General features: G+C 51.5%; 1 protein-coding gene and 3 non-coding genes across 4 annotated transcripts; 1 reads left to right on the top strand and 3 right to left on the bottom strand.

Moving 5' to 3' along the window:
* The first annotated feature begins 3,061 nt into the window (after nt 1-3,061).
* Nucleotides 3,062-8,533, top strand: LOC142821473 (zinc finger protein RFP-like). Its single transcript, XM_075912472.1, has 3 exons — nt 3,062-3,311; nt 5,889-5,948; nt 6,838-8,533. Exons 1-3 carry the CDS (start codon nt 3,062-3,064, stop codon nt 7,362-7,364), a joined length of 837 nt encoding a protein of 278 aa, XP_075768587.1. The 3' UTR covers nt 7,365-8,533.
* A 3,955-nt stretch (nt 8,534-12,488) lies between these two features.
* Nucleotides 12,489-12,704, bottom strand: LOC142821661 (small nucleolar RNA U3). Its single transcript, XR_012898349.1, has one exon. It is a non-coding gene; the product is annotated as a small nucleolar RNA U3 (small nucleolar RNA).
* Nucleotides 12,705-15,660: 2,956 nt separating this feature from the next.
* TRNAF-AAA (transfer RNA phenylalanine (anticodon AAA)) lies at nt 15,661-15,743 on the bottom strand. The gene has a single exon. It is a non-coding gene; the product is annotated as a tRNA-Phe (tRNA).
* Nucleotides 15,744-20,253: 4,510 nt separating this feature from the next.
* On the bottom strand, nt 20,254-20,326 carry TRNAV-AAC (transfer RNA valine (anticodon AAC)). Its single transcript has one exon. It is a non-coding gene; the product is annotated as a tRNA-Val (tRNA).
* Between the last annotated feature and the right edge of the window lie 7,040 nt (nt 20,327-27,366).

Below are 27,366 nucleotides of genomic sequence, written 5' to 3' on the forward strand. Positions count from 1 at the left end.
ACCCATTAATTTTGGCAGCGCTATTGACACTGAGGGTCCTTTAGAACGAGCCAGAGCAGCCTTAGCGCACGTCAGGATCAGGCCCTTGAACCATGGATTCCAGCTGGAATACGTGTTTGGCCTGAGAATTGAATGTCACTGGGCTTGGAGGGAGCAGATGCCAGCGAACCTCGATTTCACTGTCCACTCACAAACTGAGGGGAAAAATCTTTCCCTTCATAGTAACTGAAAGTTCCACACAGGCCCAGAAAGAGCAGGGCTGCTTGAGAACTTCTTATCCTTGAAGGACTGTTACTTTATCTGTCAACATCACACATCAAACACAATTAATTCTGCACAAGATTCACTCTCACTCCTTATAGGCACAGTTCTGGGAGACTCGCCCCAGAGACTCGCCACACCAGCCAGGGGCAGGTGCCAGAGCCCGAGTGTGGGACATTGATCACCAAAGCCTCCAGAGCTGGGATGTCTCCTGCTGGCTCTTCCCCTTCCAGGAAACAGCCTGAGTCAGCTCCAGGGAGGGGAACAGCCCATTTTTGTTGGAGACAGGTAGAGCCTGAGCTCAGGAAATTGAAACTGATCCTCTTCCCCAGCCCAGAGGGAGCCATGGCCGCAGCGAGCACAGTGGAAAGTCTCAGAATGGAAGTAACTTGTCCTGTCTGCCTGGAGTATTTCACCCAACAGGCAGCTGGCGAACGTGGTGGAACTCGTCAAACAGCTCAGTTTGCAGGTAATGAAGGGAGCAGGCAGGGGCGGGGTGTGCATGGAGCAACAGGCAGCACTGAAGCTGTTCTGCCAGAATGATCAAGCCCAATCTATGTGGTCTGCAGAGAGTCCTGGGTGCACCAAGCACACACGGTGCTGCCCATCTGGCTAATTTCCCTGACTGTTCTCTGGCCCAGTGCAACTCACCAGCCAGCTGAAGCCTGCCTGGTCCAGGAGAGACTGTGACAAAAGAAATGCTCCGACCAGGGGGCAACAGAGGCCAAATTCCAAGTCTTTAAAGACACTGGATGTGAGAAACTTCTCTGAGATGCTCAGCGGAATCCTTCTGAACCTACCCCCCTCCTCCCGGGAGAAATGAGGGCCCATTACCGCATGGGAGGGGTATGGATCAGCAGCAGGCTGGCCTCTGGGAATGTGCTGCCTTCAGACAGGAAAAGGGAAGTTACAAGCTGCTGTTGTTGTTACAGATTTGATGACTAGAATTTAATGTTATTACTTGTATTTGCATCGCAGTTGCCATGTGAGATCCGGGCTCTGCACAAAACACAACCAGGGACAATCCCTGCCCTCAGCAGTTTACACTCTAGATAGACAAAAGTTGGGAAGGAAATTGAGGCACAAGGGGAGGGGGGAGAGAAAGGAGACAGTAAATCAGCCAGGTAGTTCATGGGTGAGGTCTGTTTAGAACCTCAGTTTCTCCAAACACAGTTCATGATCCTAACCACTAAGCCATCCTTCCACCTCAGTCCCAGGACTGAAACGTGTTGGTTAGGTGAGAAAGATGCCCAACAGAGAGAGGCGGTTTCCCACTGGGATACTGAACTCCTGGGGTGCTCCAGGAGGGGTTAAACTCAGATGCTGTGACCGGCACTAGAGGAGATCGCTGGGCTGAACACTGTCTGGGACCCAAGAACCTTGAGTTCACCCACAGCAGGGCTTCAGGCAGCGCAGGGCCACGCCAGACACCACTGGGAGCAGACTGGGTTGGAGCAAAACTACCCCCAGGCTGGAGCTGCCCAGTGCGACTCTGAGCTGTGCCAGGCAGCCTTTGGGAATCTCCCAGGATGCACTGCTGCCAGGAGCTGTACCAGGCACTGGGGCAGTGGGTACCTGCCCAGAGGGAATTACCACTGCAGGGCAAACCCCAGCCATCCTGAACAGAAATCAACCTGTTTAATTAAGGGAGTCACAGACCCATCTGCAGAGCACAGGACATGCCCATGCCTGCCTGCTGGGCCTCCCCCACCTGCATTGGTTGGCCTCTGTGGGCCTGTTCCTGCCTCTGTCAGACCATCCCCACCTACATCATTCTGCATGGAGGTGCCGCCCCCTCCTGCCCCCACCCTCACAGGTGTCCTGCTGCAGCCTCAGTGTCCCTCAGCTACGGCTACACTGTAGCCTTCTTCCAGAAAAGCTTATGCAAATGCAGCACAGTGTGGAATATCGCCGTGCTTCATTTGCATCAGTAAATAGCATCTGCTTTTGATCAAGAGGCTTTTGCGCAAAAAGGAGCCATGTAGACAGCAGATAGAGCAGCAAAGTGGAGGGGGAAAAGGAGGTACTTGAAAGCGGCAGCGATGCACAGCTGGGCCTGGGATCAGTTGTGTGACACTGTTGCTTTGAAATGCCAAGGCACCGTTCAAAGGGGCAGCACCGCTGAGCTCATCCCTGGCTCGGTGTTTCAAAGTGGCAGCACTGCACAGCTGATTCCAGGTTCAGCTCTGCATCTCTGTGCTTGTGGAGCCCGGGGTCAGCCGGGGACTCCCCAGCTGATCCCGTGTTCCACGTGGCATTTCAAAGCAGCAGCGCAGCATGGAGCCCGGGATCAGCAGGGGACTCTGACTCCTGCTGGGGACTCTTGTGCATTTCAAAGCTGGCACCCACCTGCAGCCCGGAGTCAGCAGGACTTCCCACCTGCCCTGGGCTGCATGCGGAATTCTGCATTCCTCCTTTGAAATGTACTAGAACCCCAGCGGGAGCTCTTTTATATTTAACAGGAGGAATGCAGAAGTGCCTATCGACTAATCGAGAAGTCGATGGAAATTCCATCGACTACTCGACTAGACAATTAACCACTAGTTAGCATCCTGAGTTTCTCCATGATCTTGGGTGTGGATAGGCCCTGAACTTCCATGGCAGGGGATGAGTTAATGTCCAGCCCTGGTGGCTTTCCCAGCAATCCTCTGCCACTGACAGACATGGAAACATCCCTTTCAGAGGGACACAGGGGACAAAGGGGAAACAGTGATGCCTCAGCTTAGTACCCATAGGGTGGAGTCAAGTGTCAGAAATCTGTGGGTTTGCCAAGTTCTCCCTGCTGCGCACTCAGCGCCCCATGAAAGGGCCCTGGACTCCATTCATGTCCCCGACCAGCCCTTTCCCTGTTTTCACACAGAAACAGACACAAGCCGAAAGGCAGAAGATTGTGGCCGAGTTTCAGCAGCTGCGGCAGTTCTTGGAGGAACAAGAGCGACTCCTGCTGGCCCAGCTGAAGAAGCTGGACGAGGAGACTGGGAGGCTCCAGACTGACACTGAACTGGAAGAACAAGTCAGGGGTTTCTCCCAGACTCTGAGGGAGTTCACAGGTACCTAGAAGGGATGGGGAAGGGGAGAGTGAGCGAAACATCTGAGGCCATAGAAAGAGACCATTGATGGTCATTTGGTTCCTAATTTGATGAAGCTTCTGTTGGATTATGGGGTCAGAATGGTGCCCACTTCCTGTCCCAGAAACTCAGGTGGATTAATTGAACCTTATTTGTCCCAAAAGCCACTTTGTAATTGCACTGACAGAGCACAAAATGGCCAATTCACAGACAGAAAGGCACCCAGCTCCGTGTTGCTCTCTGCAGAGACGCTGAGTACACAGACCCCACGGCTCACAGGTAGAGCCAGGAGTTCGCAAACTCTGAACCTCCCGCTCTTGTCAAAGGGACCCAAGCAGGTGAAGTTACTTTGACGCCAAAGTCTTGGCTGGATCAGGGCCTAGGCTGTGACAAATGTCAGGAAGTGAATGAGCCAAACCCAGTGGAGTCTGCAGTCGGGGAGGGGTTGTTGAGGAGAAAGCGAATCTCTTCACAGATTGCCCTGGGCTGGCTGTGAAGCTGCAGGGACGTAGGTTCTTTTGCTGGGAGAGGCCTGAGTGAGACAGAAAGTAGGAGGCTTCAGGACTTTTTAATTGCATTAATGCCTAGCTGAAGTCCAAGTAGCTTAATTCAGCTTTTAGAACCATAGAATCATAGGGCCGGAAGTGACCTCAGGAGATCATTGAGTCCAGCTACCTGCCGAAAGCAGGACCAACCCCAGTTAAATCTTCCTAGCCAGGGTTTTGTCAAGCCAAGACTTAAAAATCTCTAGGGATGGAGATTCCACCATCTCCCTAGGGAACTCATCCCAGTGCTTCACCTCCCTCCTAAGATAATAGTTTTTCCTAATATCCATCCTAGACCTCCCCCACTGCAACTTGAGACCATTGCTCCTTGTTCTGCCATCTGTCACTACTGAGAACAGCCTCTCTCCATCCTCTTTGGATCTTCCCTTCAGGAAGTTGAAGGCTGCTATCGAATTCCCCCTCACTATTCTCTTCTGCAGATTTCTTCTTCTTAAACGTTTGTACTCCAAGTGGAGCATAGGTCATCTACAAGTCTCCACCTCACTGTGTCTTGAGACAAAACTTCTAGGTGACTCCAGGAGTACCCCAGTTGTCGTCCTTCAGTCTCAGTAGATCTTGTCCACGTTATCTGAGGTCTTCTCTTTTGCATTTTCCTTGCGGGTTCCATGTGAGAGTTTGACAGGCTATGCTGGATGGTGGTTTACTGAGTGTGTGGCCTACCCATCCCCACTTTCTTCTCTTGATTTAAACTTCAAGTGTTTATTGTCCTGCTCTGTTCCTGAGCTCCTCATTTGGGACAAAGTCTTGCCATTTGATGCGAAGGATGTACCTCAGGCACCTGTGTAGGAATGTCTGTAGCTTGTGATTTGAAGTCTTGTTAGTACGCCCGGCCTCGCATCCATACAAGAGCACACTCTTCACATTTGTTTTGAAGACCTGCAGTTGAGTCTTTGCAGATATTATTTGTGAGCTCCTTATGGGACAAAGAGTTTTAAATGCAGCTGCTGCTTTCCTTATCCTAGCATTGATATCCTTGTCTGTTCCTCCATCTCTGCCCATAATACTCCCCAAGTAGGTTCCACATCTTCCAAGTCATCCCCTCCCAGTGTGATGATATTGTTGCTGGATTGGTTCATCCTCGTTGTCTTGGTCTTTCCCTTGTTAATGCTCAGTCCAATCATTAAGGCAGTTTTGTTTAGTGTTGCAACCTTTTCCTCCATGTTTTCATGTTGGTGTGAAAGGAGGGCGACATCATCAGCAAAATCAACGTCCTCTAGATGTATGAAAGGTGTCCACTGAATGCCCCGCTGATGGCCATCTGTTGTCCTGCTCATAATCCAGTGCATTGTGATCAAGAACAGGAAAGGTGACAACAGGCACCCTTGTCGCACTCCTCAGAGTACGCTGAAGGATTCTGTCAAGACACCATTGTGAGCAGACTGAATAAGTCCAAATCCCTCAGCTTCTCCTCGTAGGACAAGTGCTCCAACCCCCTCATTATTCTGGTTGCCCTCTGCTGGACCCTCTCCAATGCATCCACATCCTTTTTCTAGTGGGGGCCCCAGAACTGGACACAATACTCCAGATGTGGCCTCATTAGTGCCAAATAAAGGGGAATAATCACATCTCTAGATCTGCTGGCAATGCTCCTCCTATTGCATTCTAATATGCCATTTGCCTTCTTGGCTACAAGGCCACCCTGTTGACTCATATCCAGCTTCTCATCCACTGTCATCCCCACATCCTTTTGGAGCTGTTCACATTGCAGGCAGTGGAGGGAAGAGCACTCTCCCTCCCACTTCCCTTACACCTTCTGCAAGTAGGTCTACCAGCATCTACAGAAATGCCCCTCTGTTCGATTAACTGTTTTAACTCGACCGCTAATTCGAACCCTGGGTGATTGACAGCAGAAACCTCTATCTTCTCTGCAGTGTAGATGGCCCCAAGTGTGTCTCTGCTGTAATGAAAACCCAGGTCTGGGTGTTAGGATTGGGGATGTCGTGGGCAATATGGACTCCTGAAATCTCACTTTTCTTCTCCCTTCCCCCACCAGACACGCTGCCCTCTGCACTGGAAGGAGCAGGAGGAAAGTCCCTGGAAGCTTTCAGACAGGGTGAGGTTTCAAATGGAGACTGAAAATATTTTCCTGAGCTTGTAGCTCAAGTCACCAACCAAACCCCCAGCGACCACGACAGGCAGAGCCCCAAACCTGCCCACTGAGCGGTGAGGAGCCCCAGGGGCAGTGGATCAGAAGGACGAGGGGTTGTGTCCTGCCCCCCTTTAAGCAATGGGATGGTCGGACCCCCCACTTCTCACTATGGGCGCAGTTTGCAGACAGGGGGCTTTGCATGCAGGGGCTGCGCTTTGTGTCGGGGCAGCTGATCAGCGCAGCCCCTCCTTGGGCACCAGCCTCTGCCCTGTGCTGGCCCCTCCCCGTGATCCTGCCACAGATCCCCTTCCCCAGAGCCCTGCCCCAGGCCAGGCCAGAAGCCAGAGTTGGGCTTCCCCCATTGAGCCCGGCTGCCCTGAGGAGCCCTGAACCCTCCACTGCCCTGGGGTGACTAATGCCCAGGCCCTGCTCTCTGGGGTGAGGCGGCTTTTCCCCCGCGCTGCCCCCTCCCCTCTGTGCCCTGGGTGGGGGGTGGAGGCTGCAGCAGGGGAGGGAGTTTCCCTCTGGGGGTTAAAGCTGGAACCTGCCTCCTCTGCCCCCACTTCCCCCGAACCCTCCTGCTCTGGGCCTGGCCCTGGGGGTGGAGCAGCCTGAGCTGGGGGGCAGGAGGCTGCAGCCTCTGCACACAAATGAGAAGCTGATGAAGCGGGTCCAATTGCCCAGGCTGAGGCGCTGCAGTGACAGCTCGGCTCAGTCTCAGGGCCCAGGGCAGAGGCAGCTCCCTGGGGCCCAGGCCTGTCCCAGCCACAACAGGGCTGCTGGGGAGGGTAAGAAATGGCCCCAGCACCCCCAGGACTGAGCTCTGCCCCTCACGCCCTGATTCTCTCTCCAGTGACTGTGACTCTGGATCCAGACACGGCTCATCCCCAGCTCGTCCTGTCTGAGGATGGGAAACGTGTGAGATGGGAACCTACACGGCAGCGACTGCCCGACAACCCGGAGAGATTTGACTCTGAGAAATGTGTGCTGGGTCATGAAGGATTCACGTTGGGGAGACATTGCTGGAGGGTGGAGGTGGGGGATGGGCGATACTGGGCTGTGGGGGTGGCCAGAGAGTCTGTGAGCAGGAAGGGAGGGATCAGTCGTATCCCTGAGGGGGGGATCTGGGCTGTGGAGAGGTGTGGGGACAAGTTGTGGTGTGTGCGAGGGCATCTCACTGTCCCTCTGGTCAGCCTTTGCTGGGACCCTCTCCCCAGCAGGATCCGCGTTTGTCTGGACTGTGACCGATGGCAGGTGACATTTATTGATGCTGATGCCAAGGCCCCAATCTTCACTTTCCTGCCAGACTCCCTCCCTGGGGAGAGAATCCGACCCTGGCTCTGGGTGGGGCCAGGACCCTGGTTCAGACTGTATCCCTGAGACATCCCAGGTGGGTGGGTGCAGAACATGCATTAGGGACCCTGTGACCAGCCTCCTTAGATTCACATCCCCTAGTCTGCCTGTGCATTTTCTATCTGTAACCCTGATGTTGTTTCTAGCCTCAGCTCTGTGCAGCCTCTGGACAGTCCAACCCCAGAGAGCACTGAATGAGTGAGGCAGAGACGCCAGTCGCATGGCCCCACAGATTGTGCAGCCTGTTTGCCACTGTTCTCTATGGTCCGGGGGACCCTGGGATTTGAGGTCAGACTGTGTCACTGGGACATAGGCTTCATCTACACTGCAGGCTTCTTGTGCAAGAAGCTTCATTCGAAAGAGATCTTTTGCAAAAACTGCTTGTGCAGGAGAGTGTCCACACTGCAAAAGCGCATCTGCTTTTTTGACCGATAGCATCTACACTGAATGGACTCTATCTTGCATGTAAGCAGTGATTGCTATGGATGGAGTGGCCACTGGGGAACCTGTGCTTTTTCCTCTTCCTTCTTCTTTTGAAAGAACTCCCTCTTCTCTGTCCACACGTGCCTTTTTCCAAAAGAGCTCTTCTGGAAAAAGGCTTCTTCATAGAATGAGGATTACCAGTGCTGGAAAAACCCCTCCGTTCTTTCAATTTTCTTACAGAAGAACATGCTTGTAGTGTGGACATAACTCAAGGTGTGTTGGAAAAATGGCTGTTTTTCAAAACTCTGTAGTGTAGATGCACTCATAGTGGGGAGGGGGAACAGCTCCTTGGGGATGGCAAATGGGCTTCTGTAGCCGCATACACCCTAGCATGTATCTTCTAGAGCAGGGCTACTCAACACGAAGTCCGTGGGCAGCCTCTTTGTTTGCGGCCCTCAGCGGGGCTCAACACATGGCCTGCTGTTGGGTTCCAAAACAAAAAAGTAGTCCCTCCCTCCAGCCCCAGGTATGGGAGGAGGAATAACCCCTGGGGCTGCAGCAGGAGCAGATGTGAGGGCTAGGCAGGGACAGAACAGCCGGGCTGGGGACAGGCGGAGGTGGGGGCTGAGCAGGGACAGAACTAACAGCTGGGCTGGGGACAGGCAGAGGTGGGGGCTGAGCAGGGACAGAACTAACAGCTGGGCTGGGGACAGGCAGAGTGGGGGTTGGGCTGGGACAGAACTAACAGCCGGGCTGGGGACAGGCAGAGATGCGGGTTGGGCAGGGACAGAACTAACAGCTGGGCTGGGGACAGGCGGAGGTGGGGGTTGGGCAGGGACAAAACAGCCGGGCTGGGGGCTGAGCAGGGACAGAACTAACAGCCAGGCTGGGGACAGGCGGAGATGGGGATGGCAGGACACAGAATTAGTCAGTTCTTGTTTGGGAGGTTGGGGAGAAGCTGAAAGCTCTGCAGCTGCGGGGAATGATTTGTACCAATATGTGTCCTGAGATCTCATTGACAGGGCTTGACAAACCCCAGCAAGAGCCACTTGCCAGCGCCGCACAGCGCATGCGCCAGACCGGCACTGTGCAGGCGCAAAGCCCAGTGAATGGAGCGCATGGAGCAACCGGCTGAAATCCATGCACCATGGATGAGTAGATTCAGCGGTTTGTCTAGCCCTGCTCATTGGGGTCTCCCAGCCAGATGTTTGGGGGGGTTGGCAGGGTTCAAAGGGAGGGGGGTTGGCAATAGTAGCAAGCAGGGGGCACAGCCCACTAGTTTAATCATAAAATGTTATTTGAGTGTCAGAATGAGTGCAAATAGCAAGGAAAGAATGTGTTCTTTTAAGGAGGCTTTGCAAAAGGAATATCCTTTTTTAAAGAAACTTGACAATCCACACAACATTTTGCACCTGTTATAGCTGTACGGTAAAGATTGCTTATGGTGAGAAATTTGACATCAGCTTTATATTCAATGAAAGATACGTCAGTTAGTTGTCCGCTCTGTAGCTTCCAGTGCTTCAGTGAAGAAAGGTATTATAAAAGATGATCCTGTTAAAATTGAGTTTGTGGCAATGCCAGGAGAGGAGTGGCCCAAGGCCGGCTGTAGCAGCTGGCGCCCCAGGCAGAAAGCACAATCGATGCTCCCACCTGCACGGCCATCAATGGCCATGACGTCATCATCGGGTGCCCGGGCCAGCAGCGCTCTAGGCAACCGCCTAGTCTGCCAAGGCTCACAGGCCGCCCCTGGCCAGGAGTTGTTATATATCAGACCATAACACACAATCACAGTTTCAGCTCTTTTGAGTGGACCGCTAAGATAATTTTCCCATTGTTTGAACTTAAATTTTCTTCAGTTTAAGGGAAAAGTGAAGCAATTGTGAAAAATGTTTTCATTCCAGAAGCTCATAAGATTTTGCAACAGGAATTGAGTGAAACCTCATGTCTCAAGATTGTTACATTCATCAACCACACCGATTAATAAGTTGTTTCTATCTTAATAAGATATTTTCATGAAAGTACTGGAGTTAATGTGAAAGTTCTGAAACTTGACGTCCTGCCAGGTGAGACAAGTGACCAACTTAGTGATTATGTTTTCTTTGTTTTGAACCACAGCAGACTTATGGCTAAGATTGTTGGCATGTCTGTTGTACTTGAAGTACTACACAGGATCTTTTCAGAGGAAAAGGCAAAATGCACATTTATTGTTAGAACATGTAGCAATCAGCACTTATCATATGCATATGATATATCACACACATACACAAGCACACCCTGTCTTGTTGTTACCAGTAGTTGCTCCCCCTTATTGCAATGGCCAGGTGAGTTGGGAAGGGGGGGGAAAGGTGGAGCCAGGCTTCTGCTGATCCGCATCGGTGCTCCCATGTTGACAAGAGGAAACCCGGGGTCCCCCTTGCAAGATACCTTAGATTTATAGTATTTTCCCTCTCCTGTAGTTCTACACCAGTTAGTCAGCATATGCATAGTCATCATCTTTGAGAATAATTATCTGCATATGCAATTAGATATTTGTGGCACCTTCTTCTGGGGGGTGTCTCAATGCGGCTACCTTCATATTCAAAGAAGGATCCCGCAAAAGCAAGCGCTTGCTCCTGACTCCCAAGGCCTCCATAGATCCAGTCTTCTTTCAGTGAGCCCATTTCACAGGTCTCATTGTTCTCAGATCTGGCTCCCATCCCCTCTCCAACCATTGCAACTGTCCGGAGGTGCTCCTCTTTCTCACCTTATCCATTCACACCTCATTCATTCAGTAGGAACATTCTCTTAACCTTACTCATTCTTAGGGACTACTCTACCAAGACTTAATGCAAAAGAATTAATACAAATTTTGTATCAAAATTAATACAAAAAAGATTTTGATACAAAGTTAAAAACTTCAATGAAAAAATGATTAATACAGAGATTTATGATTAATACAGAGATTTTTCTACAAGTCATCTGATAATATTAATACTGACTTCAGAGGTGCAAAATTTAAAGGTTCTAAGAATCTTTTCCAGAAATTGTTGGCTAGCTGCAACAGAACATTGGTGGACTTTCCCAGGAAAACTCCCAAGCATTGCTCTGTGATCACTGAAAGATGTTAAAGTAGCTGTGAACCAACAGATTACTATGGGTGTGTCTAGATTACAGAGTTTTGTCGACAAAAGTGGATTTTTGTCAACAAAACTATACCTGCGTCTACACTACCGCTGAGTAACGTCGACAGAACTCAGCATAACGTCGACAGAACTCAGCAGTTTTGTCGACGCTGGTAAACCTCATTTTACGAGGCATAACACCTTTTGTCGACAGAGTTCTGTCGACAGAAGGTGTTATTGCATGTAGGGTTGTGTCTAGACTACAGGGTTTTGTCGACAAAGCAGCTTGCTTTGTCGACAGAACTGAATGTGTCTAGACGCTCTTTGTCGACAGAAGTTTTGTCGACAGATACTGTTGAAAAAACTCTGTAGTCTAGACGTACCCTTAGAGTCCCCTTCCCAGCCTCTCCCTCCCCACCAAGACAGCACCTGCTATTTACACAGGCCTTTCAGAAGGGGCAGAGCTGGGTGACTCAAACTGCCCCTCCCCTCTCCCATGTGGGCAGCCCTGCAGGAAGCTCCGTGGCACACACGGCACTAGCCCAGCGCACAGTCAGGTCGGTACAAGATCCATTGGTTCAGTTTGGTTGTTGAAAGAGACAACCCAGAACTGGCTCCAGCCCCCACGCAGTAACCTGGGGAAATGACCCACCAGGCCTGGGCCCCTTGAAGAGGCAACGATTCCCCACTGGCCAGGGCAGAGCCTCCCTCTGACACAGTCATGGAGCCTTCTCCCCCCGTTTTTACCTCTCCCCCCAACTCAGCTCTCGCTGCTTGGTCCTGCCAGGGAGGGACCTCATTGCTAGTCAGTGTTCCCATTCCAGGAGCAGGGTGAGTTTTGTCTTGTGCACCAATATTGAGGTCGTGTGTCTTTGGTCAGGTGTGAGCCCCTGCGGCGCCTGCCAGTTACTAACAAATATCTTAGCTACACGTTATGGGAGAAAGATACTAACCCAAGGGATAATTAACGCTGGGCTGCAGCTAGTCTTTGCTTCCCGCAGGGTCACTAGGGAACAGATGGGGGACAAGGCATGAGGCAGATCCAAGGGGCTGGCTAAATCCAGTGTGAGAAGCACATGGAAAAAGACCCAGCAGCAGGTGAGAGAACAGCATGAAGACATCAGGATCAGGACCAAAGCAGTACGGCTATGTCTACATTGGCAAGATTTTGCACAAAAGCAGATGCTTTTGCGCAAAATCTTGCCACCTGCCTACACTGGCCATGAGTACTTGAACAAGAACATTGACGTTCTAATGTATGAAATCAGTGCTTCTTGCTCAAATACTCTGACGCTCCCGCTCAGGGGTAAACCCCCTTGTGCAACTGGTCTTGTGCAAGAGGCCAGTGTAGACAGGCAACATAAATTTCTTGTGCAAGAAAGCCAAATGGCTAAAATGGCCATCAGACCTTTTTTGCACAAGAGAGCATGCCAGTGTAGATGCTATCTTGTGCAAATGCTTTAATGCAAAAGCTCTTGCGTTAAAAGTATTTGCACAAAATCATACCAGTGTAGATGTAGCCTACAAATAAACCCAGGAATTAAACAAAAGCCAAGACACGATGATAAAGTGAAATCCCCATTTCTCTTTACTGCAAAACTAATTTTGAACTTTTTGACAATAGCTAACCACTCTGCCTGTGCTCCCTTCCTTCAGCTTCCTAACAGGAAAGAAGGAACAATCATCCATAGCAGACAGCAATTACAGTACAGCAACACTATCTGCTTGTTTCAAGTTCAGAAGAGAACACTGTCACTCATCCCCATGGTTAGCAAGACCAACCACTTTCAGCTGTATTTCTCTACTTACCAACTATAGAAATGATCCCTAAAAGTACAGTCTTAATAGCAGCTGACTCGCTACACACCCACACTCATGGGCATTCACTTTCTCCTCATGGGGAATGTTTTCACATAACACTTAAAAAACTAAAGAACAGAAATAATCTCAGCAAAGTGCTTGTCCCATTCAAACACACTCCACCAGGTTTAGAAATCTGCATATTAGAATATGCTCCCTGTCCCTGTTTACAGAAACACGCCTCCTGATTAGCATGTGGAGCACCTGGCAGCCAATCAAAATCTCCTGATGTTTCTTCCTGAAACTGCAGTTCCTGGGGCTCCTCTAAGTAACAAACTGCCAGTCCACAGACCAGCAAGGGGCCAAGTACCCCTGCCTGCCGGGCTGAGGTGGAAAATAACTAAGTAGAAATACTTGATTACACTACTCACTACCTTTTTTGGGTATTTCTACTTTACTCAAGTAATTTATTTTTGTCACACTTTGATTTTTATTCGTTTTTTTAAAGACAATATTGTACTTTTTACTCCACTCCCATTTCCAGAGGCGCTGGGTTACTCACGACTCGCATCATTCTGATTTGCTAAAGCCCAGCTGCATGTGCAAGCACCAGTCAACCAAGAAATAGCCAATCCACAAGCACAATGGCCCTGACAAGGAAGAAGCCTTTTAATAGCTGCCCCAGCACCTTGTCATTCAAACCCAGTATCCCTGCAGGCCCTGCCAGCCTGAGACCTGAGCGAGCAGGGCGGCTGCCCAGGGCTCCGTGCTGAGGGGGTGATATGAGCAGTCTCATGTGACCTTACCTGGGGCCAGGCAGCTAAACAGGAGAGAACCCAGCAGCCGGGGTCAGGGGGGACAGAGGCACTTACTTGTGTCGGGTGAGTCCTCTGCTCTGGTGGGAGCAGCAGCAGAGTAGGTGGGTGCCGGAGGAGGGGCTCCCATTCCCCCTGGCACAGAGGCCCCTGTGGAAGCCCTGTGGGGGGAGGTGAGGCAGGCTGTGCTGGAAGAGGCTGGGGGTGGGCGGCTGAGGGGGGTGGGGATTGAAGAAGAGTCTGTGTGGGCACTTGGGCAGCCAGCTCGTCAGTGAGCAGCAGAGCACACGGACCCGTCCCCCCTCAGCCGAGCCCCCCAGCTGCTCTCCCAGGGCTGTGGCCGACCAGCCTGCACTGCTGCCAGCCCGGGCTCAGCTCTGCAGCGACCTGCCCAGCCGCCTCCCTGCCAGGGGCTGCAGACGTGTCTGCTGGGGTAGAGAGGAGGGACGTGTCTGCCCAGCCAATGTGAGGGGTGAGCCTTGGGGACAGAGAATTTCTGTCCCTTCTCCTTGTTTATTGTCTGGCCCCAGTGGCCTAATGGACACAGCACTGTCTTGTGGAGCCAGGGGTTGTGGGTTCAAGTCCCACCTGGGGTATAGAACAGTAACCTTCTGTGGGTTGATTTTGAAGCACTGGCTTGCTTTTCCCCATGGGAACTGAGAGATGGTTCCCCAAGAAGTGCCACATCCCTATACAGCAAGTGTCTAGTCCCACCAGCTCCAGGTGTGGAGCAGAGCAGGGTCTGTCTGGTGACAGGGCAGAGCCTGAGTAGGAGCAAGGGGGAGCTACTTTGGCCTGGCCTTTTTACAAAGCCCTTGAGCATGGGGCTGGCATTGGGGGAAAGTTCCTTCAGCGATGGGATGGGGGGGCCGGGTTGGGCTAGGAAGGCGCTGTTCTCCCTGCTCTTGCCCCCAGACGACATGGCTGCCAGGCCTAGGTGCAGGCAGACTGGCAGTTGCTGCAGCAGCACAGGGGCAGGAGGCCCCACTGATGGGGAGAGGCAGCCACAGCAGCAGGCACAAGACTGGGCCAGCTTATGGGGGGAGGTGTTCGATGGCGTTTCCCTGCTGACATGGAGCTGGGTTGCCAGGTGTCCGGTTTTGAACCAGACAGTCCAGCATTTGAGCTTTCTGTTCAGGAAACAAACTGAGAAAATAGAAATAGAAATGTCCAGTATTTTCTAAATAATAATAATGTCAATTGTGATGTCATGGCAAGTGTCTCTGGTATTTTTGTAGAAACCATCTGGCAGCCCTACATGGAGCCCAGGTGACAGGACACCTCCTAGTACTCATTGCTGCTAGCAACACCCTCACACCACTCCTCACAGCTCCCCCCACCATGGGGCAGGCAGGAGGGGATTGTTCCCCTCAACTGACAGAGGGAGGGACAAAGGCTGAGAAAGGCAAAGGGCCTTGTCTGACCTCACACTGCAAGTCTGGGACAGCACTGGGCACAGGATCTAGATGCTGAAACTCCCCCTCAGTCTGGAGTTTCACACCCTGACTGATCAGAATAACGTGACCTCCAGTGAGATACAGCCCCACAGCCCAGCCTAGGGATGGCTATGCCAGTGGGTTAGAAGCACCGGGACACAGAGAGACTCAGGAGCTGCTCAGAGACAAGCACTGGCAAGAAACAATTCCCTGAGCAGATGATAAGTTCTGGCCCATTTGCTGGGACTTGAGGAGAACAAGGAAGTCCTGAGTCTCCTCCCTGTGACTTCCTCCCAGCTCAGCCAATCAGAACTGGGACTAGAACTGGAAGGCTGTGTCTACACTGATGGGCCACGTCTACACTGGCGGGTTATTGTGTAAGAAGGGCCGTTCTTCCGCAGAGCATCCACACTGCCCACTCGCTCTTGTGCAAGAAGTTTTACAGTAAAGCGTGGTAAGAAAGGGCTTCTTGCGCACGAGCTGTGATCTTTTCTATAAGGTGTAACTCCTCTTGCGCAAGAGGGCAGTGTGGATGCAGGACAAGGGTTTCTTGTCCTATAGCTAAAATGGCCATCAGAGGTTTCTTGCACAGGAGAGCATCCACACTGTCATGGATCCTCCTGCACAAATGCACATCTCCCACATGGCAAGATGCCGCCAGACAGACTTTCAGAGATGAAGTCCGGTCTCCTGCCCTCCCAGCAGGGTAAATCACCATCCAGGTGGATGTCTCTCCAAAACAGGAAGCTACCAGGAGTAGGGCTTGAACCCACACAGACAAACATCTATTGGATTTTTAGTCCAACGCCTTAACCACTCGGCCATCCTAGTAACAGAGTAAAAGCTAGACGTGTGCAAGTTCTCTCCCCAAATAGCCCAGGGACTCGCTCTCAGAGCATCTTCCTGGCCCATCCCTGTGTCAGGGCTTCCCACTGAAAGGGTGAGAGAGCCGCCCCCTTCCCCCCCAGTGAGGTGGGAAGAAGGGAAAAGGGAAACCAAACAAGAGAAAACCCAAGGTCCCCAGAGAGTCCGAGGGACAAAGGCCTGGTGGGGAAAATACCCCCCCACATTCACCAGGCTATGTCTACACTCCCAGCTTCTTGCACGAGAAATATGCAAATAAGCCTAAGTGTGGAATATCATGGAGCTTCATTTACATACTTAACGAGCCACCATATTTGCAGAAGAGGCTCTTGTGCTAGAAGGAGCTGTCTACACTGCCCCTTCTTGCACAAGAAAACCCCTCTTGTGCAATGTCACTATTCCTGAAAATAATCGTCATAGCGGCATTGCACAAGAGGGAGTTTTTCTTGTGCAAGAAGGGGCAGTGTAGACAGCTCCTTCTGGAGCAAGAGCCTCTTTTGCAAAAATTGCAGCTCATTAGGCATGCAAATGAGGCTCAGCGATATTCCATGCTTAGCCTCATTTGCATATTTCTCATGCAAGAATCTGTGGCTGTGTCTACACTGGGCCACTTATTCCGGAAAATCAGCCTCACATAAGATTGTCAGTGCTTTTCCGGAAAAACTATGCTGCTCCCGTTCGGGCAAAAGTCTTTCTCCGGAAAACTTTTCCAGAAAAGGGCCAATGTAGACAGCAGAGATTTCTTTTCCACAAAAAAGCCCCAATCGTGAAAATGACGAACGGGGCTTTTTTGCGGAAAAGCGTGTCTAGACTGACAAGGATGCTTTTCCGCAAAAAGTGCTTTTCCAGAAAAGCATTCTGCCAAGGTAGACGCGCTTTTTCCAAAAATGCTTGTAACGGAAAAGTTTTCTGTTATAAGCATTTCCGGAAAATCACGCCAGTATAGACATAGCCTGTGAGAGTAGACAGAGCCCTAGTGTTTTCCCAGCCTTGCATTTGGCCAGCCCCCATGGATCAGGCCAGTGAACGCTAACCTTTTTTTTTATATACCATGGACAGCCAAATCCATTCACAAACTTTTGCCAGACCAGTAACATTATATTTACATATCTGCATATCCATTATGCAAATAACAAATCTGCAAATATGGAAATAAACTGTTGCCAGTCCCTAACAGATCAGTGTTTGCAGATATCTACACTTAAAAAAATTCACAGAAAAAATTCCCTTCAGGCTGCTGGAGGGGCCGGTCCTCCCCCAGGGGACTGGTGCGTGCAGAGGGAGGGGTGCAGGGAGAGGCACCCACAGAGGCAGGGGGCATTTGGGACACCTTGGTAATAAACTTCAGAAATTTTGTTGGGGCAGAGAAGTTGGTGCCCCAAAGTGCCACCACCAGTCACCTCCGCCCCCCTCCTGCCCGATGGGGGTGGGGGAGCTGCCATTGTATCTCCCCCCACTCCTTCTGTACAAGCCCTGCCCTGTGTCTCCCCCTCCCCCAGCCAGGCTGCTCTTGCTCCCCCAGTCTCCTCCCAACCTCCCCTGCCCCCTGTGACACCTCCCCCCAGTTTCCCTACATTGCACCCCTGCTCTCAGCCACCCCATGCCTGGCATGATCCACCCAACCTCCCTTCAGCACCTCCTGCCTCCCCTTCCTGCCCCCACCTCACACATCCCTGTTCCCCTTCACCTCTCTTATCTGCCCCACCCCATTTGAACCCCCTCCCAACCCTCTCTGGGATGGCTCCCCCCGCCCTGCACGAGCTGGTAGCAGCTTCCCTGGCCCCAGGCTGGGATCACAGCCCCCTCTGCTGAGAGCAGCCCTGGGCCAGATCCTCCCACTTCAACTCTGGGGGGGCTGCTTTCTGGGAAGGGAAGGGAGGGTCTCTCCTACCTGCCCCCCTGAGCGCTGCCCACCCTGGGGTGGGGGCTGGGCTGGGCAAGGACTGGCCAGGCTGGGGGTGCTGCCATGGGAAAGGTTCCCAGGGAGCAGCTTTCTACATCCCACCGGCCCTGCGGGAGATTCCTCCTCCTGGCTGCAGCCCAGGCTCCGGGGGCCCAGCAGTGCTGCACCCAATGCTGGGGCTCAGGGGATCTGCTCAGAGCCGGCCCCCAAAGGCCCCACAAGCAGAGGGCAGGAAAGGAGCCAGGCTGAGGCTTTGCAGGGAGCAGGCCGGGGACCTGGCAGGAGGAGGCTCCAGCGAGCACAGAGCCTGCGCAGGGCCAGCCTGCTGGGAGGGGAGCAGGAGCATCCAGCACCATTCAGGCCAGCGGCAGCCGACACTGGGGGAGCTCTGAGACTCCAGGGCAAAGGCCTCCAGCCCCTCAGGCACTGGGGTTAGGTGGCCCTGGAACCAGGCCCCCTGGAGTAGCATTGTGGCCAGGGGGCTCTGACCCACAGGGGGGCTGGCCCCAGAGCCCAGGGTCTGGGAGTCTGGTCAGCAAGTGAGACTCGCCCGTCAGTCCAAGCTGCTTTCTCCCCGGCTGCCGTTCCTGCCTGTCCCGTACCAGCGCTGCACGCAGGCCAGTGGGGCAGGACGGGGGGTGTCAGTGGGGCCCTGCTCTCAGTCCGTCCCTCACAGGCCCTGTGGGCTGCTCGAGGGCTGAGCCCGTCGCCCAGGCCTGGCGCGGGGATGGAACATGGGGCACGTTTCCCCCTGTGAGCGTGTGCGGGGGCAGGAGGGAGCCACACGGGCCCGACTGAAGGTTTTGTGCTGGGGCTGGAGGCTTAAGCCCGAGCTGTCGGCCTCAGCGGGACTTGCTCCTCCCCCCTCTCCTGCCTTGCTGCCTCCTTTGGCCAGCAGCGCTCAGGGGCAGCCGGGAGAGCCAGCACCAAGGGCAGAGGAGGCCAAGGCACAAGCCCCTCAGAGGGGACAGGCCTGAGGCCTCTGGCTTGCCCAGGCTCATGCCAAGGGGCTTTCTGTGGTGCTGGGCAGGGGAGGGAGGCCAGGCCCAGGCCGGTGGGAGAAGGGGCAGCGCCTGCCAGGGCAGCAAGGGGAGCTGCAGGGAGCGAGACGCGGCGTTTCTGCCTGAATCACTCAAGGGTCCTTCTGCGGGTGAAGCGCCTGTGACACCCCTGTGCTGCTGGGTTCTCCTGCCCCTCCCCTGGGAGGCCGTCCCCTTCGGGGGGCTCTTGCCCTGGCACTCATCCAAGGGCCACCTGGGCAAAGCAGCCTGCCCCTTGCACCTTCCATAGCTCAGCTGGCAGAGCAGAGGCCTGTAGCAGGTACTCGGCAAGTGCCCTTAGGTTGCTGAAGCAAAATGCAGGACAATGTAGCACTTTAAAGACTAACAAGATGGTTTATTAGATGATGAGCTTTCGTGGGCCAGACCCACTTCCTCAGATCAAATAGTGGAAGAAAAGTTTTCTTCCACTATTTGATCTGAGGAAGTGGGTCTGGCCCACGAAAGCTCATCATCTAATAAACCATCTTGTTAGTCTTTAAAGTGCTACATTGTCCTGCATTTTGCTTCAACTACCCCAGACTAACACGGCTACATTTCTATCACTATTCTACATGCTTAGGTTGCTGATTCAACTCCAGCTGAAAGGAGAGATTCTTCTTCCTCCCCCTGGCTGCAGGCCCGGCCTTAGGACCAGGCGGCTGCCTTGCGTCTGTCCCCTCAGAGCCTGATACTACAATTGACAAATGGATTTGGGTACCAGCTGCCAATCAAATGTCTTCGGCTGCGCAGACCTCAAGACACGGCAGGAGCTGGAGGGGAATGGTGAGTGGCTGCACTTTGGAATGGGAACATGTTCTCTGGAACCATAAGATCAAACAGTTAAGGAGGGCATCATGGCTTAGTTGGCTAAAGTACTTGCCTTGTAAGCAGAAGCTCTTGGGTTCAATTCTCAGTGGTACCTTGTGGTGAGACCAATGTGTCCCTTCTTTCCAACACATATCTGGAGTTGGTTTTACCTTTTGTTGAGTTTGCTGGTGTCCTCACAGTGGAAGTAGGATGGCAGCAAAGAGAAGGAGCTGTGTGTACTGGTGCAGGTGCTCTCTGGGTTTGATTTAGAGAATCCAAAATGTGTGTGGCCAGGAGAAAGGGTGCAGAAGGACCGTGGATGCAGGAGCAGGGTGGGGGAGCACGAACAAGGGAGGGTGTCAAAGGAAGTGGGTGGTGCTAGGTGGGAAGAAAACGAGGGGAAGTAGGTGGCTGGGGTCTGGGCATGAGGTGGGACATTATGTAGTTTTGTGTCCCCGTGTGGCAAAAGCACCAGCCACACTGCCCCAAAGGTGAAGAGCCACAGTAGTGGCACTTCCAGGGTGGGCCCTGGACTGTGTGGCTGCAATGACCATGTCTCTGAGAAGTCTCAGCCCCACCCGTCTCCTCCAATGTCAGCCTAATCTGTTTAGCTGTCTCCCACATGCTCCTGAAAGCCAGCACACAGGCTGCCCAGCCCTGCACCAGAGGGCAGACCCTACTACTGCCTTGTGGGCACCCAGGGGAACCACAATAAGAGAAGACCCTGTGTTTCTGCCTGGCTTCGAACCAGGGATCTTTTGCGTGTTAGGCAAACGTGATAACCACTACACCACAGAAACACACTTAACAGTGATTTCTGCTGCTGCACTTAAACTTGGGCAAATATTCGGTTGCTAACCCTTTGGCCAACAGAGATTGCTGCGGGGCAAAGGAATTCTCTGTTGTCAGTTTTGTGGCCTCAGGAAGGGACCATACTGAAGGAGGATCCTTGTGTGAGTAATATGCAAATGAGGCTAAGCGTGGAATATCTCTGAGCCTCATTTGCATAGCTGATGAGCCACCATATTTGCAGAAGAGGCTCTTGCCTCAGAAGGAGCTGTCTACACTGCCCCTTCTTGTGCAATGCTGTTGCACCCATTACTTTCAGGAAGAACGGTATTGCGCACGAGGGTTTTTGATACGCAAAAAGGGGCAGTGTAGACAGCTCCTTTTGAGGCAAGAGTCTTGTCGCGAGAATCACAGGTCCGATAATGAATACCCAAGGGGGGAAGGACAGAACCAGGTGGACAGTTTTATCAAATAAAAAATATTTATTTATGACAGTGGTGAATTTATAGTATTTATTCTAAGATTTTAATAGACCGTGTTAATAATGAATTTACAGTATTTATTATATTTATTCTATGGTTTCTAGTAAAACGTGTCAGAGATATAGGGATGGGAATGGCAAGGGGAATAGTCTCTAATCTTAAAATATCCAGCTACAGTAATAAAATAACAGTGATAACTACAAACTCTTATGTACTACCCACAAACAACTACAACACTAAGCTTATACAACAAGAAAAAATCAAATCATACATACCAACTTACACAGCACATGGAACATTTCACAGATATTGGTTCGGTTGCGAAGGCCTTGGTTACGCCCGAGAGTCAGGGGAAGTGGCTGGTCGGTTGATCAGGCCAGCAGCGCTTTGAAGTATACGAGAAGGCACACGCACGGTGGTACGTGTGCTGCGAAGACCTCCTAGAGCAAACTGTGCCACGGGTTTTTATCCCCAAATCTGCACATCGCTTTCCCGCGCTTGCATATTACCATATATGGCCCAATGGTCACCAAGTGGGGGGGTCTGTGTCCCAGGGGTTGGGCCGAAACTGTGCAGGTTTCATGCGACCAGGTAAGCCCCGCAGTTCTCACACCAAGGTGACGGGTGGGAGAGTCTGAGGCTATTTTCCCCTTTTCACACCTTCCCTTTTTCTAAAGGCAATGGTATGCAGGAAGGGTGTGGCCGATTTCTCTCAAGGAGTACTGCAGAACAAGAGCGGCCTGGCCAAACTTTTTTACTGAGGGGGGCAGTTTCTTTTCTCTGACAAGTCTCTTCCGCAAATATGGTGGCGCATTAGCTATGCAAATAAGGCTCAGCAATAGTCCACGCTTAGCCTCATTTGCATATTACTCACACAAGACGCCACAAGTGTAGACATAATCATGGAATGTGAGGACCTCACACCAATCCAGCCTGCCCCAGCAAGTCCTACTGAGATTTCATCTCAGATTGCAGGATTCAGAGTCCTGAGCGCTGCTCCTCACACCATGGGACCTAGACAGGAAACCTGTGTTGGGTACCTGGGGCCCTCAGGTCTCAGACTGGCCTCTGCTCTCCTGGCTTCCATCCAGCTGCTTCATCTCTCTGGCTACTTCTACATGGCACATTTACTTCGGAATAGGCTATTCTGGAATAGTTATTCCAAGATCGTGTTTTTCGAAATAGCATGTCTGCACTGCAGGGAAACCTCAGAATAGTCCGAGGAAGGCTCCTCTAATATAGAAGAGTTATCTCAAGTAAGAGCTGCAGGAGGAATAACTTGCAATAGCCCTAGAGAGGGGCTATTTTAAAATAGCAGCAGTGAAGCATCTACAGACGCCTTATTTTGAAATAGCTAATTTGGAACAGGCTTTATCCTTCGTAGAATGAGGTTTGCAGAAGTCGGAATAAGCCGTCTGTTATTTCAGAATTATTTCAAAATAACGGAATTGCTGTGTAGACTCTGGGGGCTTGTGCCTGTGACATGGCTTTCCGAGAGGCAGGAAGCTCTCGATCTTAACCAAATGGCCAAGGAGCAACGCTATACAGCAAAAAACACGAGAACAGCTCTTGGGCTGGATCCCCAGGTCACTCTGCGTGCCCAGTAGCCACTTCCGCCTCTCCCTTTGCTGCTCTTGAACTTAGCCCAAGAGTTGAGAAGCTGCACTCGCCCACCCAGAAACCTCTGGGACTTCTCTCCCGCCCAGCTCTTCACGTCACGGAGAGCGCAAGGCAGCCGCTCGCCCCCATCATCACTTCCGATCTTATCCAAATGGCCAAGAAGTTATGCTTTACCCCAAACCACGCAGGCACCCTCTCGCCTAGAGCGCAAAGGTGCAGGCATGGGTGGTATAATGGTAAGCATAGCCCCCTTCCAAGATGTTGACCTACATTCAATTGCCAACCAGTGCACTCTGAGGAGGAAGCAGCAAAGCTCCTCAGGGACATTTCCCTTTAACCCCCCAAGATGGGCCTGAGTGGGTGCTGCATCTGTAGGCTGCCTTGCACTGTTTCCCATCCTCTCCTGGAGGCAGGAAGCCCTCGATCTTAGCCAAACTGCCCAGAAGCAAAGCTTTATGGCAGAAAACATGAGCACAGCTCTTTGTCCGGATCCCTGGGCCATGCAGAGCATCCGGCAGCCGCTTCTCTGACTCTCCCTTTGCCTCTCTAATACTTCAGAACTGAGCTTCTGGCCCCACTTGTTCAATTCCACTTTCTGCTTCTTGACTTCATCAATCTAAGGACTTCGAAGAATCAACTTTGAAAGCTGCTCCAGTGGTGCAATGGGTCAGCGCACAGTACTTATAAGGCAGTACTTGTAGGAGACATGCTGAGGTTGTGAGTTCAAACCTCATCTAGAGCCCTCACTTTGAGTCCCTCCTGGGCTGGCCCCTTCCAGTGAATGCTGGGATTCCAGCTCAGAGGAGGGTCTCTGTTGCCCATTTTCTTCCCCTCCGCCCCCATCAGCAGCCACCGTCCCTTTCAGCCACTGGAGTAGCTCATGAACAGGGACAGGCGACTTTGTCCCATTTCCCACTTCTTTTCGTGGGCTGACCCAGTGGCTGAAAGGGGCTGCAGCTGCTGACGGGGGTGGGGAAGATGGGCAACAAGACCCTAGCAGAAAGCGGGTCAAGGGTCCAACCCTCTCTGTGCCCCTTGGCCTCAGATCCTGCCCACCCAGCATTCACTGTGATGGGGCCATAATATGTGAAGTGGGAATTTTCACTGATCCCATCCTCTGGGGTGGAATCCCAGCTCCCCCAGCGTTCACTGCAAGGCATAAAATCCCAAACTGGGGGGTGCCCCCAGGGTGTGCGTGAAGAAATTCCAGGGGGGGCATGAGATGACCCAGCCCTTCCCCCCAACAAGTTCTTTTTTTTCTTTTTTTCCCCCCTCAAGTTTTGCTGCTATTTTGGAGGGGGCGTGAGGGTTTTCAAAAATCAAAAGCGGGGGGCATGATGCCAAAAAGTTTGGGAACCACTGCAAGGGGACAAGCCAGCAGGGACTAAAATCCACTGCTCCAGGTGAGATTCAAACTCACAACCTCAGCATATCTCCTTCAAGTACTGCCTTATAAGTACTGTGTGCTGACCCATTGCACCAATGGAGCAGATGTTCAAAATATTTCTTCAAAGTCCTTAGATTGAAAAAGTCAAGAAGCACAAAGTGGAATTGAAGTTTCTGCTTGTGCCTTTGTTCCTTCTTTTCACAGGCAGAGCCAGGGGGCTCCGCACATCCAGAGACCCCTCCCTCTTCCTCCCTGGTCTCTGAAATAACCCACCCTAGAGGGGCACAAAGCTGCTGGAGGCCAGAGCACTAGAGATGATTTGCACGTGGGTTAGTGCTCCCTTTGCATGTGAGAGGTAGCAGGATTCACTCCCATCTTCTCCCACCTGCTCGCTGGTGCTGAGAGGTTGGCCCCTTTCCTGCTGCCAACTCTTATTCCCACAGTGCACTTTGTGCAGGGTCCCTTGCTCTTTGTTCCAAGGTGTGTGGCTGGGAGCCAGGATGCTTCCCAAAGTATACAACTCCCCCCTGCCCCTCCTCCCCTCTGTTCTGCTCACACTCTCTGGCTGCCTCTAGCATGGGCTGAGCTCAGGGGTCAGATGGGCGACTTGCCCTGCAGCTGTGATGGCATCAGGCACCTGAGCACAAGTTGGCTCACAAAGCTCTAATGGGCTTCAGACAAGCAAAACCCCCCTTAGTGAACCTCAGGACAAGGAAGCTGAAAAGCCTGGAGCACAAGGACCTCCCAGCAACCACCCCAGCCCGTCCCACTGAGATTTAAACTTAGAGGCTGTGTCTACACTGGCCACTTATTCTAGAAAATCAGCTGCTTTTCCAGAATAACTTGCCAGCTGTCTACACTGGCCCCTTGAATTTCCGGAAAAGCACTGACGATCTACTGTAAGAAATCAGCTGCTTTTCCGGAAATACTATGCTGCTCCCGTTCGGGCAAAAGTCCTTTTTCCGGAAAACTGTTCCGGAAAAGAGCCAGTGTAGACAGCACAGTAGTGTTTTTCGCAAAAAAGCCCCGATCGTGAAAATGATGATCGGGGCTTTTTTGCGGAAAAGCGCGTCTAGATTGGCCATGGACGCTTTTCCGGAAAAAGTGCTTTTCCGGAAAAGCATCTTGCCAATATAGATGCACTTTTTCCGGAAATACTTATAACGGAAAACTGTTCCGTTTTAAGCATTTCCGGAAAAGGGTGCCAGTGTACACGTAGCCAGAGTGTAGAGTCCTGAGTGCTGTGCCTTACACCATGGGACCCAGCAGTGAGAGCTGGGATAAACACCTGGGACACTCAGGTCTCAGACTGGCCTCTGCTCTCCTGGCTTCCCTCTGGCTGCTTCATCTCTCAGGACTCTCTGGCTATGTCTACACGGCACATTTATTTTGGAATAAGCTCTTCTGGAATAGTTATTCCAAACTAGCACATCTACACTGCAGGGAAACCTCAAAATGAGTCCAAGGAGGCTTCCCTAATGTAGAGGTGCTACTTTGATTTAGAGCCCCAGGAGGAATAACTTAGAATGGCCCTGGGAAGGAGCTATTTTGAAACAGCAGAAGTGCAGCATCTACAGACGCCTTATTTTGAAATAGCTGTTCCAGAATAGGTATTTTTCTTCATACAATGAGGTTTACAGAAGTTGGAATCAGCCATCCGTTATTTCAGAATTATTTCAAAATAACGGAATTGCTGTGTAGACTCTTGCATTGTTATTTTGGAATAACGGCCATTGTTCCAAAAGAACTTTTCTGTGTTGGCAGAACCTCTGTCCTGCCTCAGTTATGCTGCTTTCAGGACAAACTCCTTGTTAGGACCAGTCACAATCTGGGGTCAGTGAGGGTCCGTCCCACCTGAGATGTGTGATACACACAAGTCTCTTGTTCCCCACCCACTTCTCAATACTGGCTGCAGACACACCTTTCACGTGGGGGTGTAGCTCAGTAGCAGAATGTTTGACTGCAGATCAAGTGGTCCTTGGTTCAAATCCAAGTGCTCCCTGAGTGAGTGTTGATTTAATAGAGACATTCACCTTTCTTAGATGTCCTAGAATAATAGGACTGGAAGGGACCTCAAGAGGTCATCGAGTACAGCCCCCTGCCCTCAAGGCAGGACCAAGCTCCATCTACACCATCCCTGACAGATGTCCATCTAACCTGTTCTTAAATATCTCCAGAGAGGGAGATTCCACCACTTCCCTTGACAATTTATTCCAATGTTTGACCACCCTGACAGTTAGGAATTTTTTCCTAATGTCCAATCTAAACCTCCCCTGCTGCACTTTAAGCCCATTACTCCTTGTCCTGTCCTCAGAAACCAAGAGGAACAAATTTTCTCCTTCCTCCTTGTGACACCCTTTTAGATATTTGAAAACCGCTATCATGTCCCCCCTTAATCTTCTTTTTTCCAAACTAAACAAGCCCAGTTCATGAAGCCTGGCTTCATAGGTCATGTTCTCTAAACCTTTAATCATTCTTGTCGCTCTTAGAATCATAGAATCATAGGACTGGAAGGGATGTCGAGAGGTCATCGAGTCCAGCCCCCCGCCCTCAAGGCAGGACCAAGCTCCATCTTCTCTGTACCCTTTCCAATTTCTCCACATCTTTCTTGAAATGTGGCGCCCAGAACTGGACACAGTACTCCAGCTGAGGCCTAACTAGTGCACAGTAGAGCAGCAGAATGACTTCACGAGTTTTGCTTACAACACACTTGTTGATACAACCTAGAATCATATTTGCTTTTTTTGCAACAGCATCACACTGTTGACTCATATTCAACTTGTGGTCCACTATGACCCCTAGATCCCTTTCCACCATGCTCCTTCCTAGACAGTCGCTTCCCATCTTGTATGTATGGAACTGATTGTTCCTTCCTAAGTGGAGCACTTTGCATTTCTCTTTATTAAACCTCATCCTGTTTACCTCTGACCATTTCTCTAACTTGCTATGTCCATTGTATGTGAACTGTTTAAATGCATACAAACCCTTAGGCGACTTCTACACTGCAGGCTTTTTACGCAAAAATGACTGTTCTTGCACAAAAATGTGCAGAGCATCTACACTGCACGAGTGTTCTTGCACAAGTAAATTTGCAGTACAGCATTGGAAAACAGGGCTTCTTCCAGAAGAGTTATTCCTCTCCCCATGAGGAATATGCCCTCTTCCACAAGAGTTCTCCCACAAGAGTGTACACCTGCAACATTAATTTTCTGTGCAAGAAACCCGTCCTTCTAAAATGCTCATCAGAGATTTCTTGCGCAAGAGAGCAACCACACTGCCATGGACGCTCTTGCACAAAAGCACATCTCTTGTGCAAAGCACTTGGCAGTGTGGACGTGCTCTTGTGGAAGACCTTTTGCACAATACCGCTTGCACAAAACAGTTCTTACACAAGAAGGCTGCAGTGTAGCCATAGCCGTCGTGTTATGATGGTGTTTAGGTCAGTAACTGGGGCCACTAAATGGTGCCTGTGACCTGTGACCTAGGCACTGGCCGCTCAGAGACTGGGTTTTCCTGCCAACTGGCACGAGGATTTCTTAAAATAAGCGGCGGAAAGGCTCTG

Source organism: Pelodiscus sinensis, chromosome 31 (assembly GCF_049634645.1).
Source record: "Pelodiscus sinensis isolate JC-2024 chromosome 31, ASM4963464v1, whole genome shotgun sequence".
Lineage (NCBI taxonomy): Eukaryota > Metazoa > Chordata > Testudines > Trionychidae > Pelodiscus > Pelodiscus sinensis.

Excerpts from the sequence above, each read along its gene's own strand:
- LOC142821473 (XM_075912472.1), top strand. The coding sequence starts at position 3,062 with ATGAAAGGGCCCTGGACTCCATTCATGTCCCCGACCAGCCCTTTCCCT. Across the intron at positions 3,312-5,888 it reads GACTCTGAGGGAGTTCACAG|ACACGCTGCCCTCTGCACTG; the intron begins GTACCTAGAAGG and ends TTCCCCCACCAG. Across the intron at positions 5,949-6,837 it reads CCTGGAAGCTTTCAGACAGG|TGACTGTGACTCTGGATCCA; the intron begins GTGAGGTTTCAA and ends TTCTCTCTCCAG.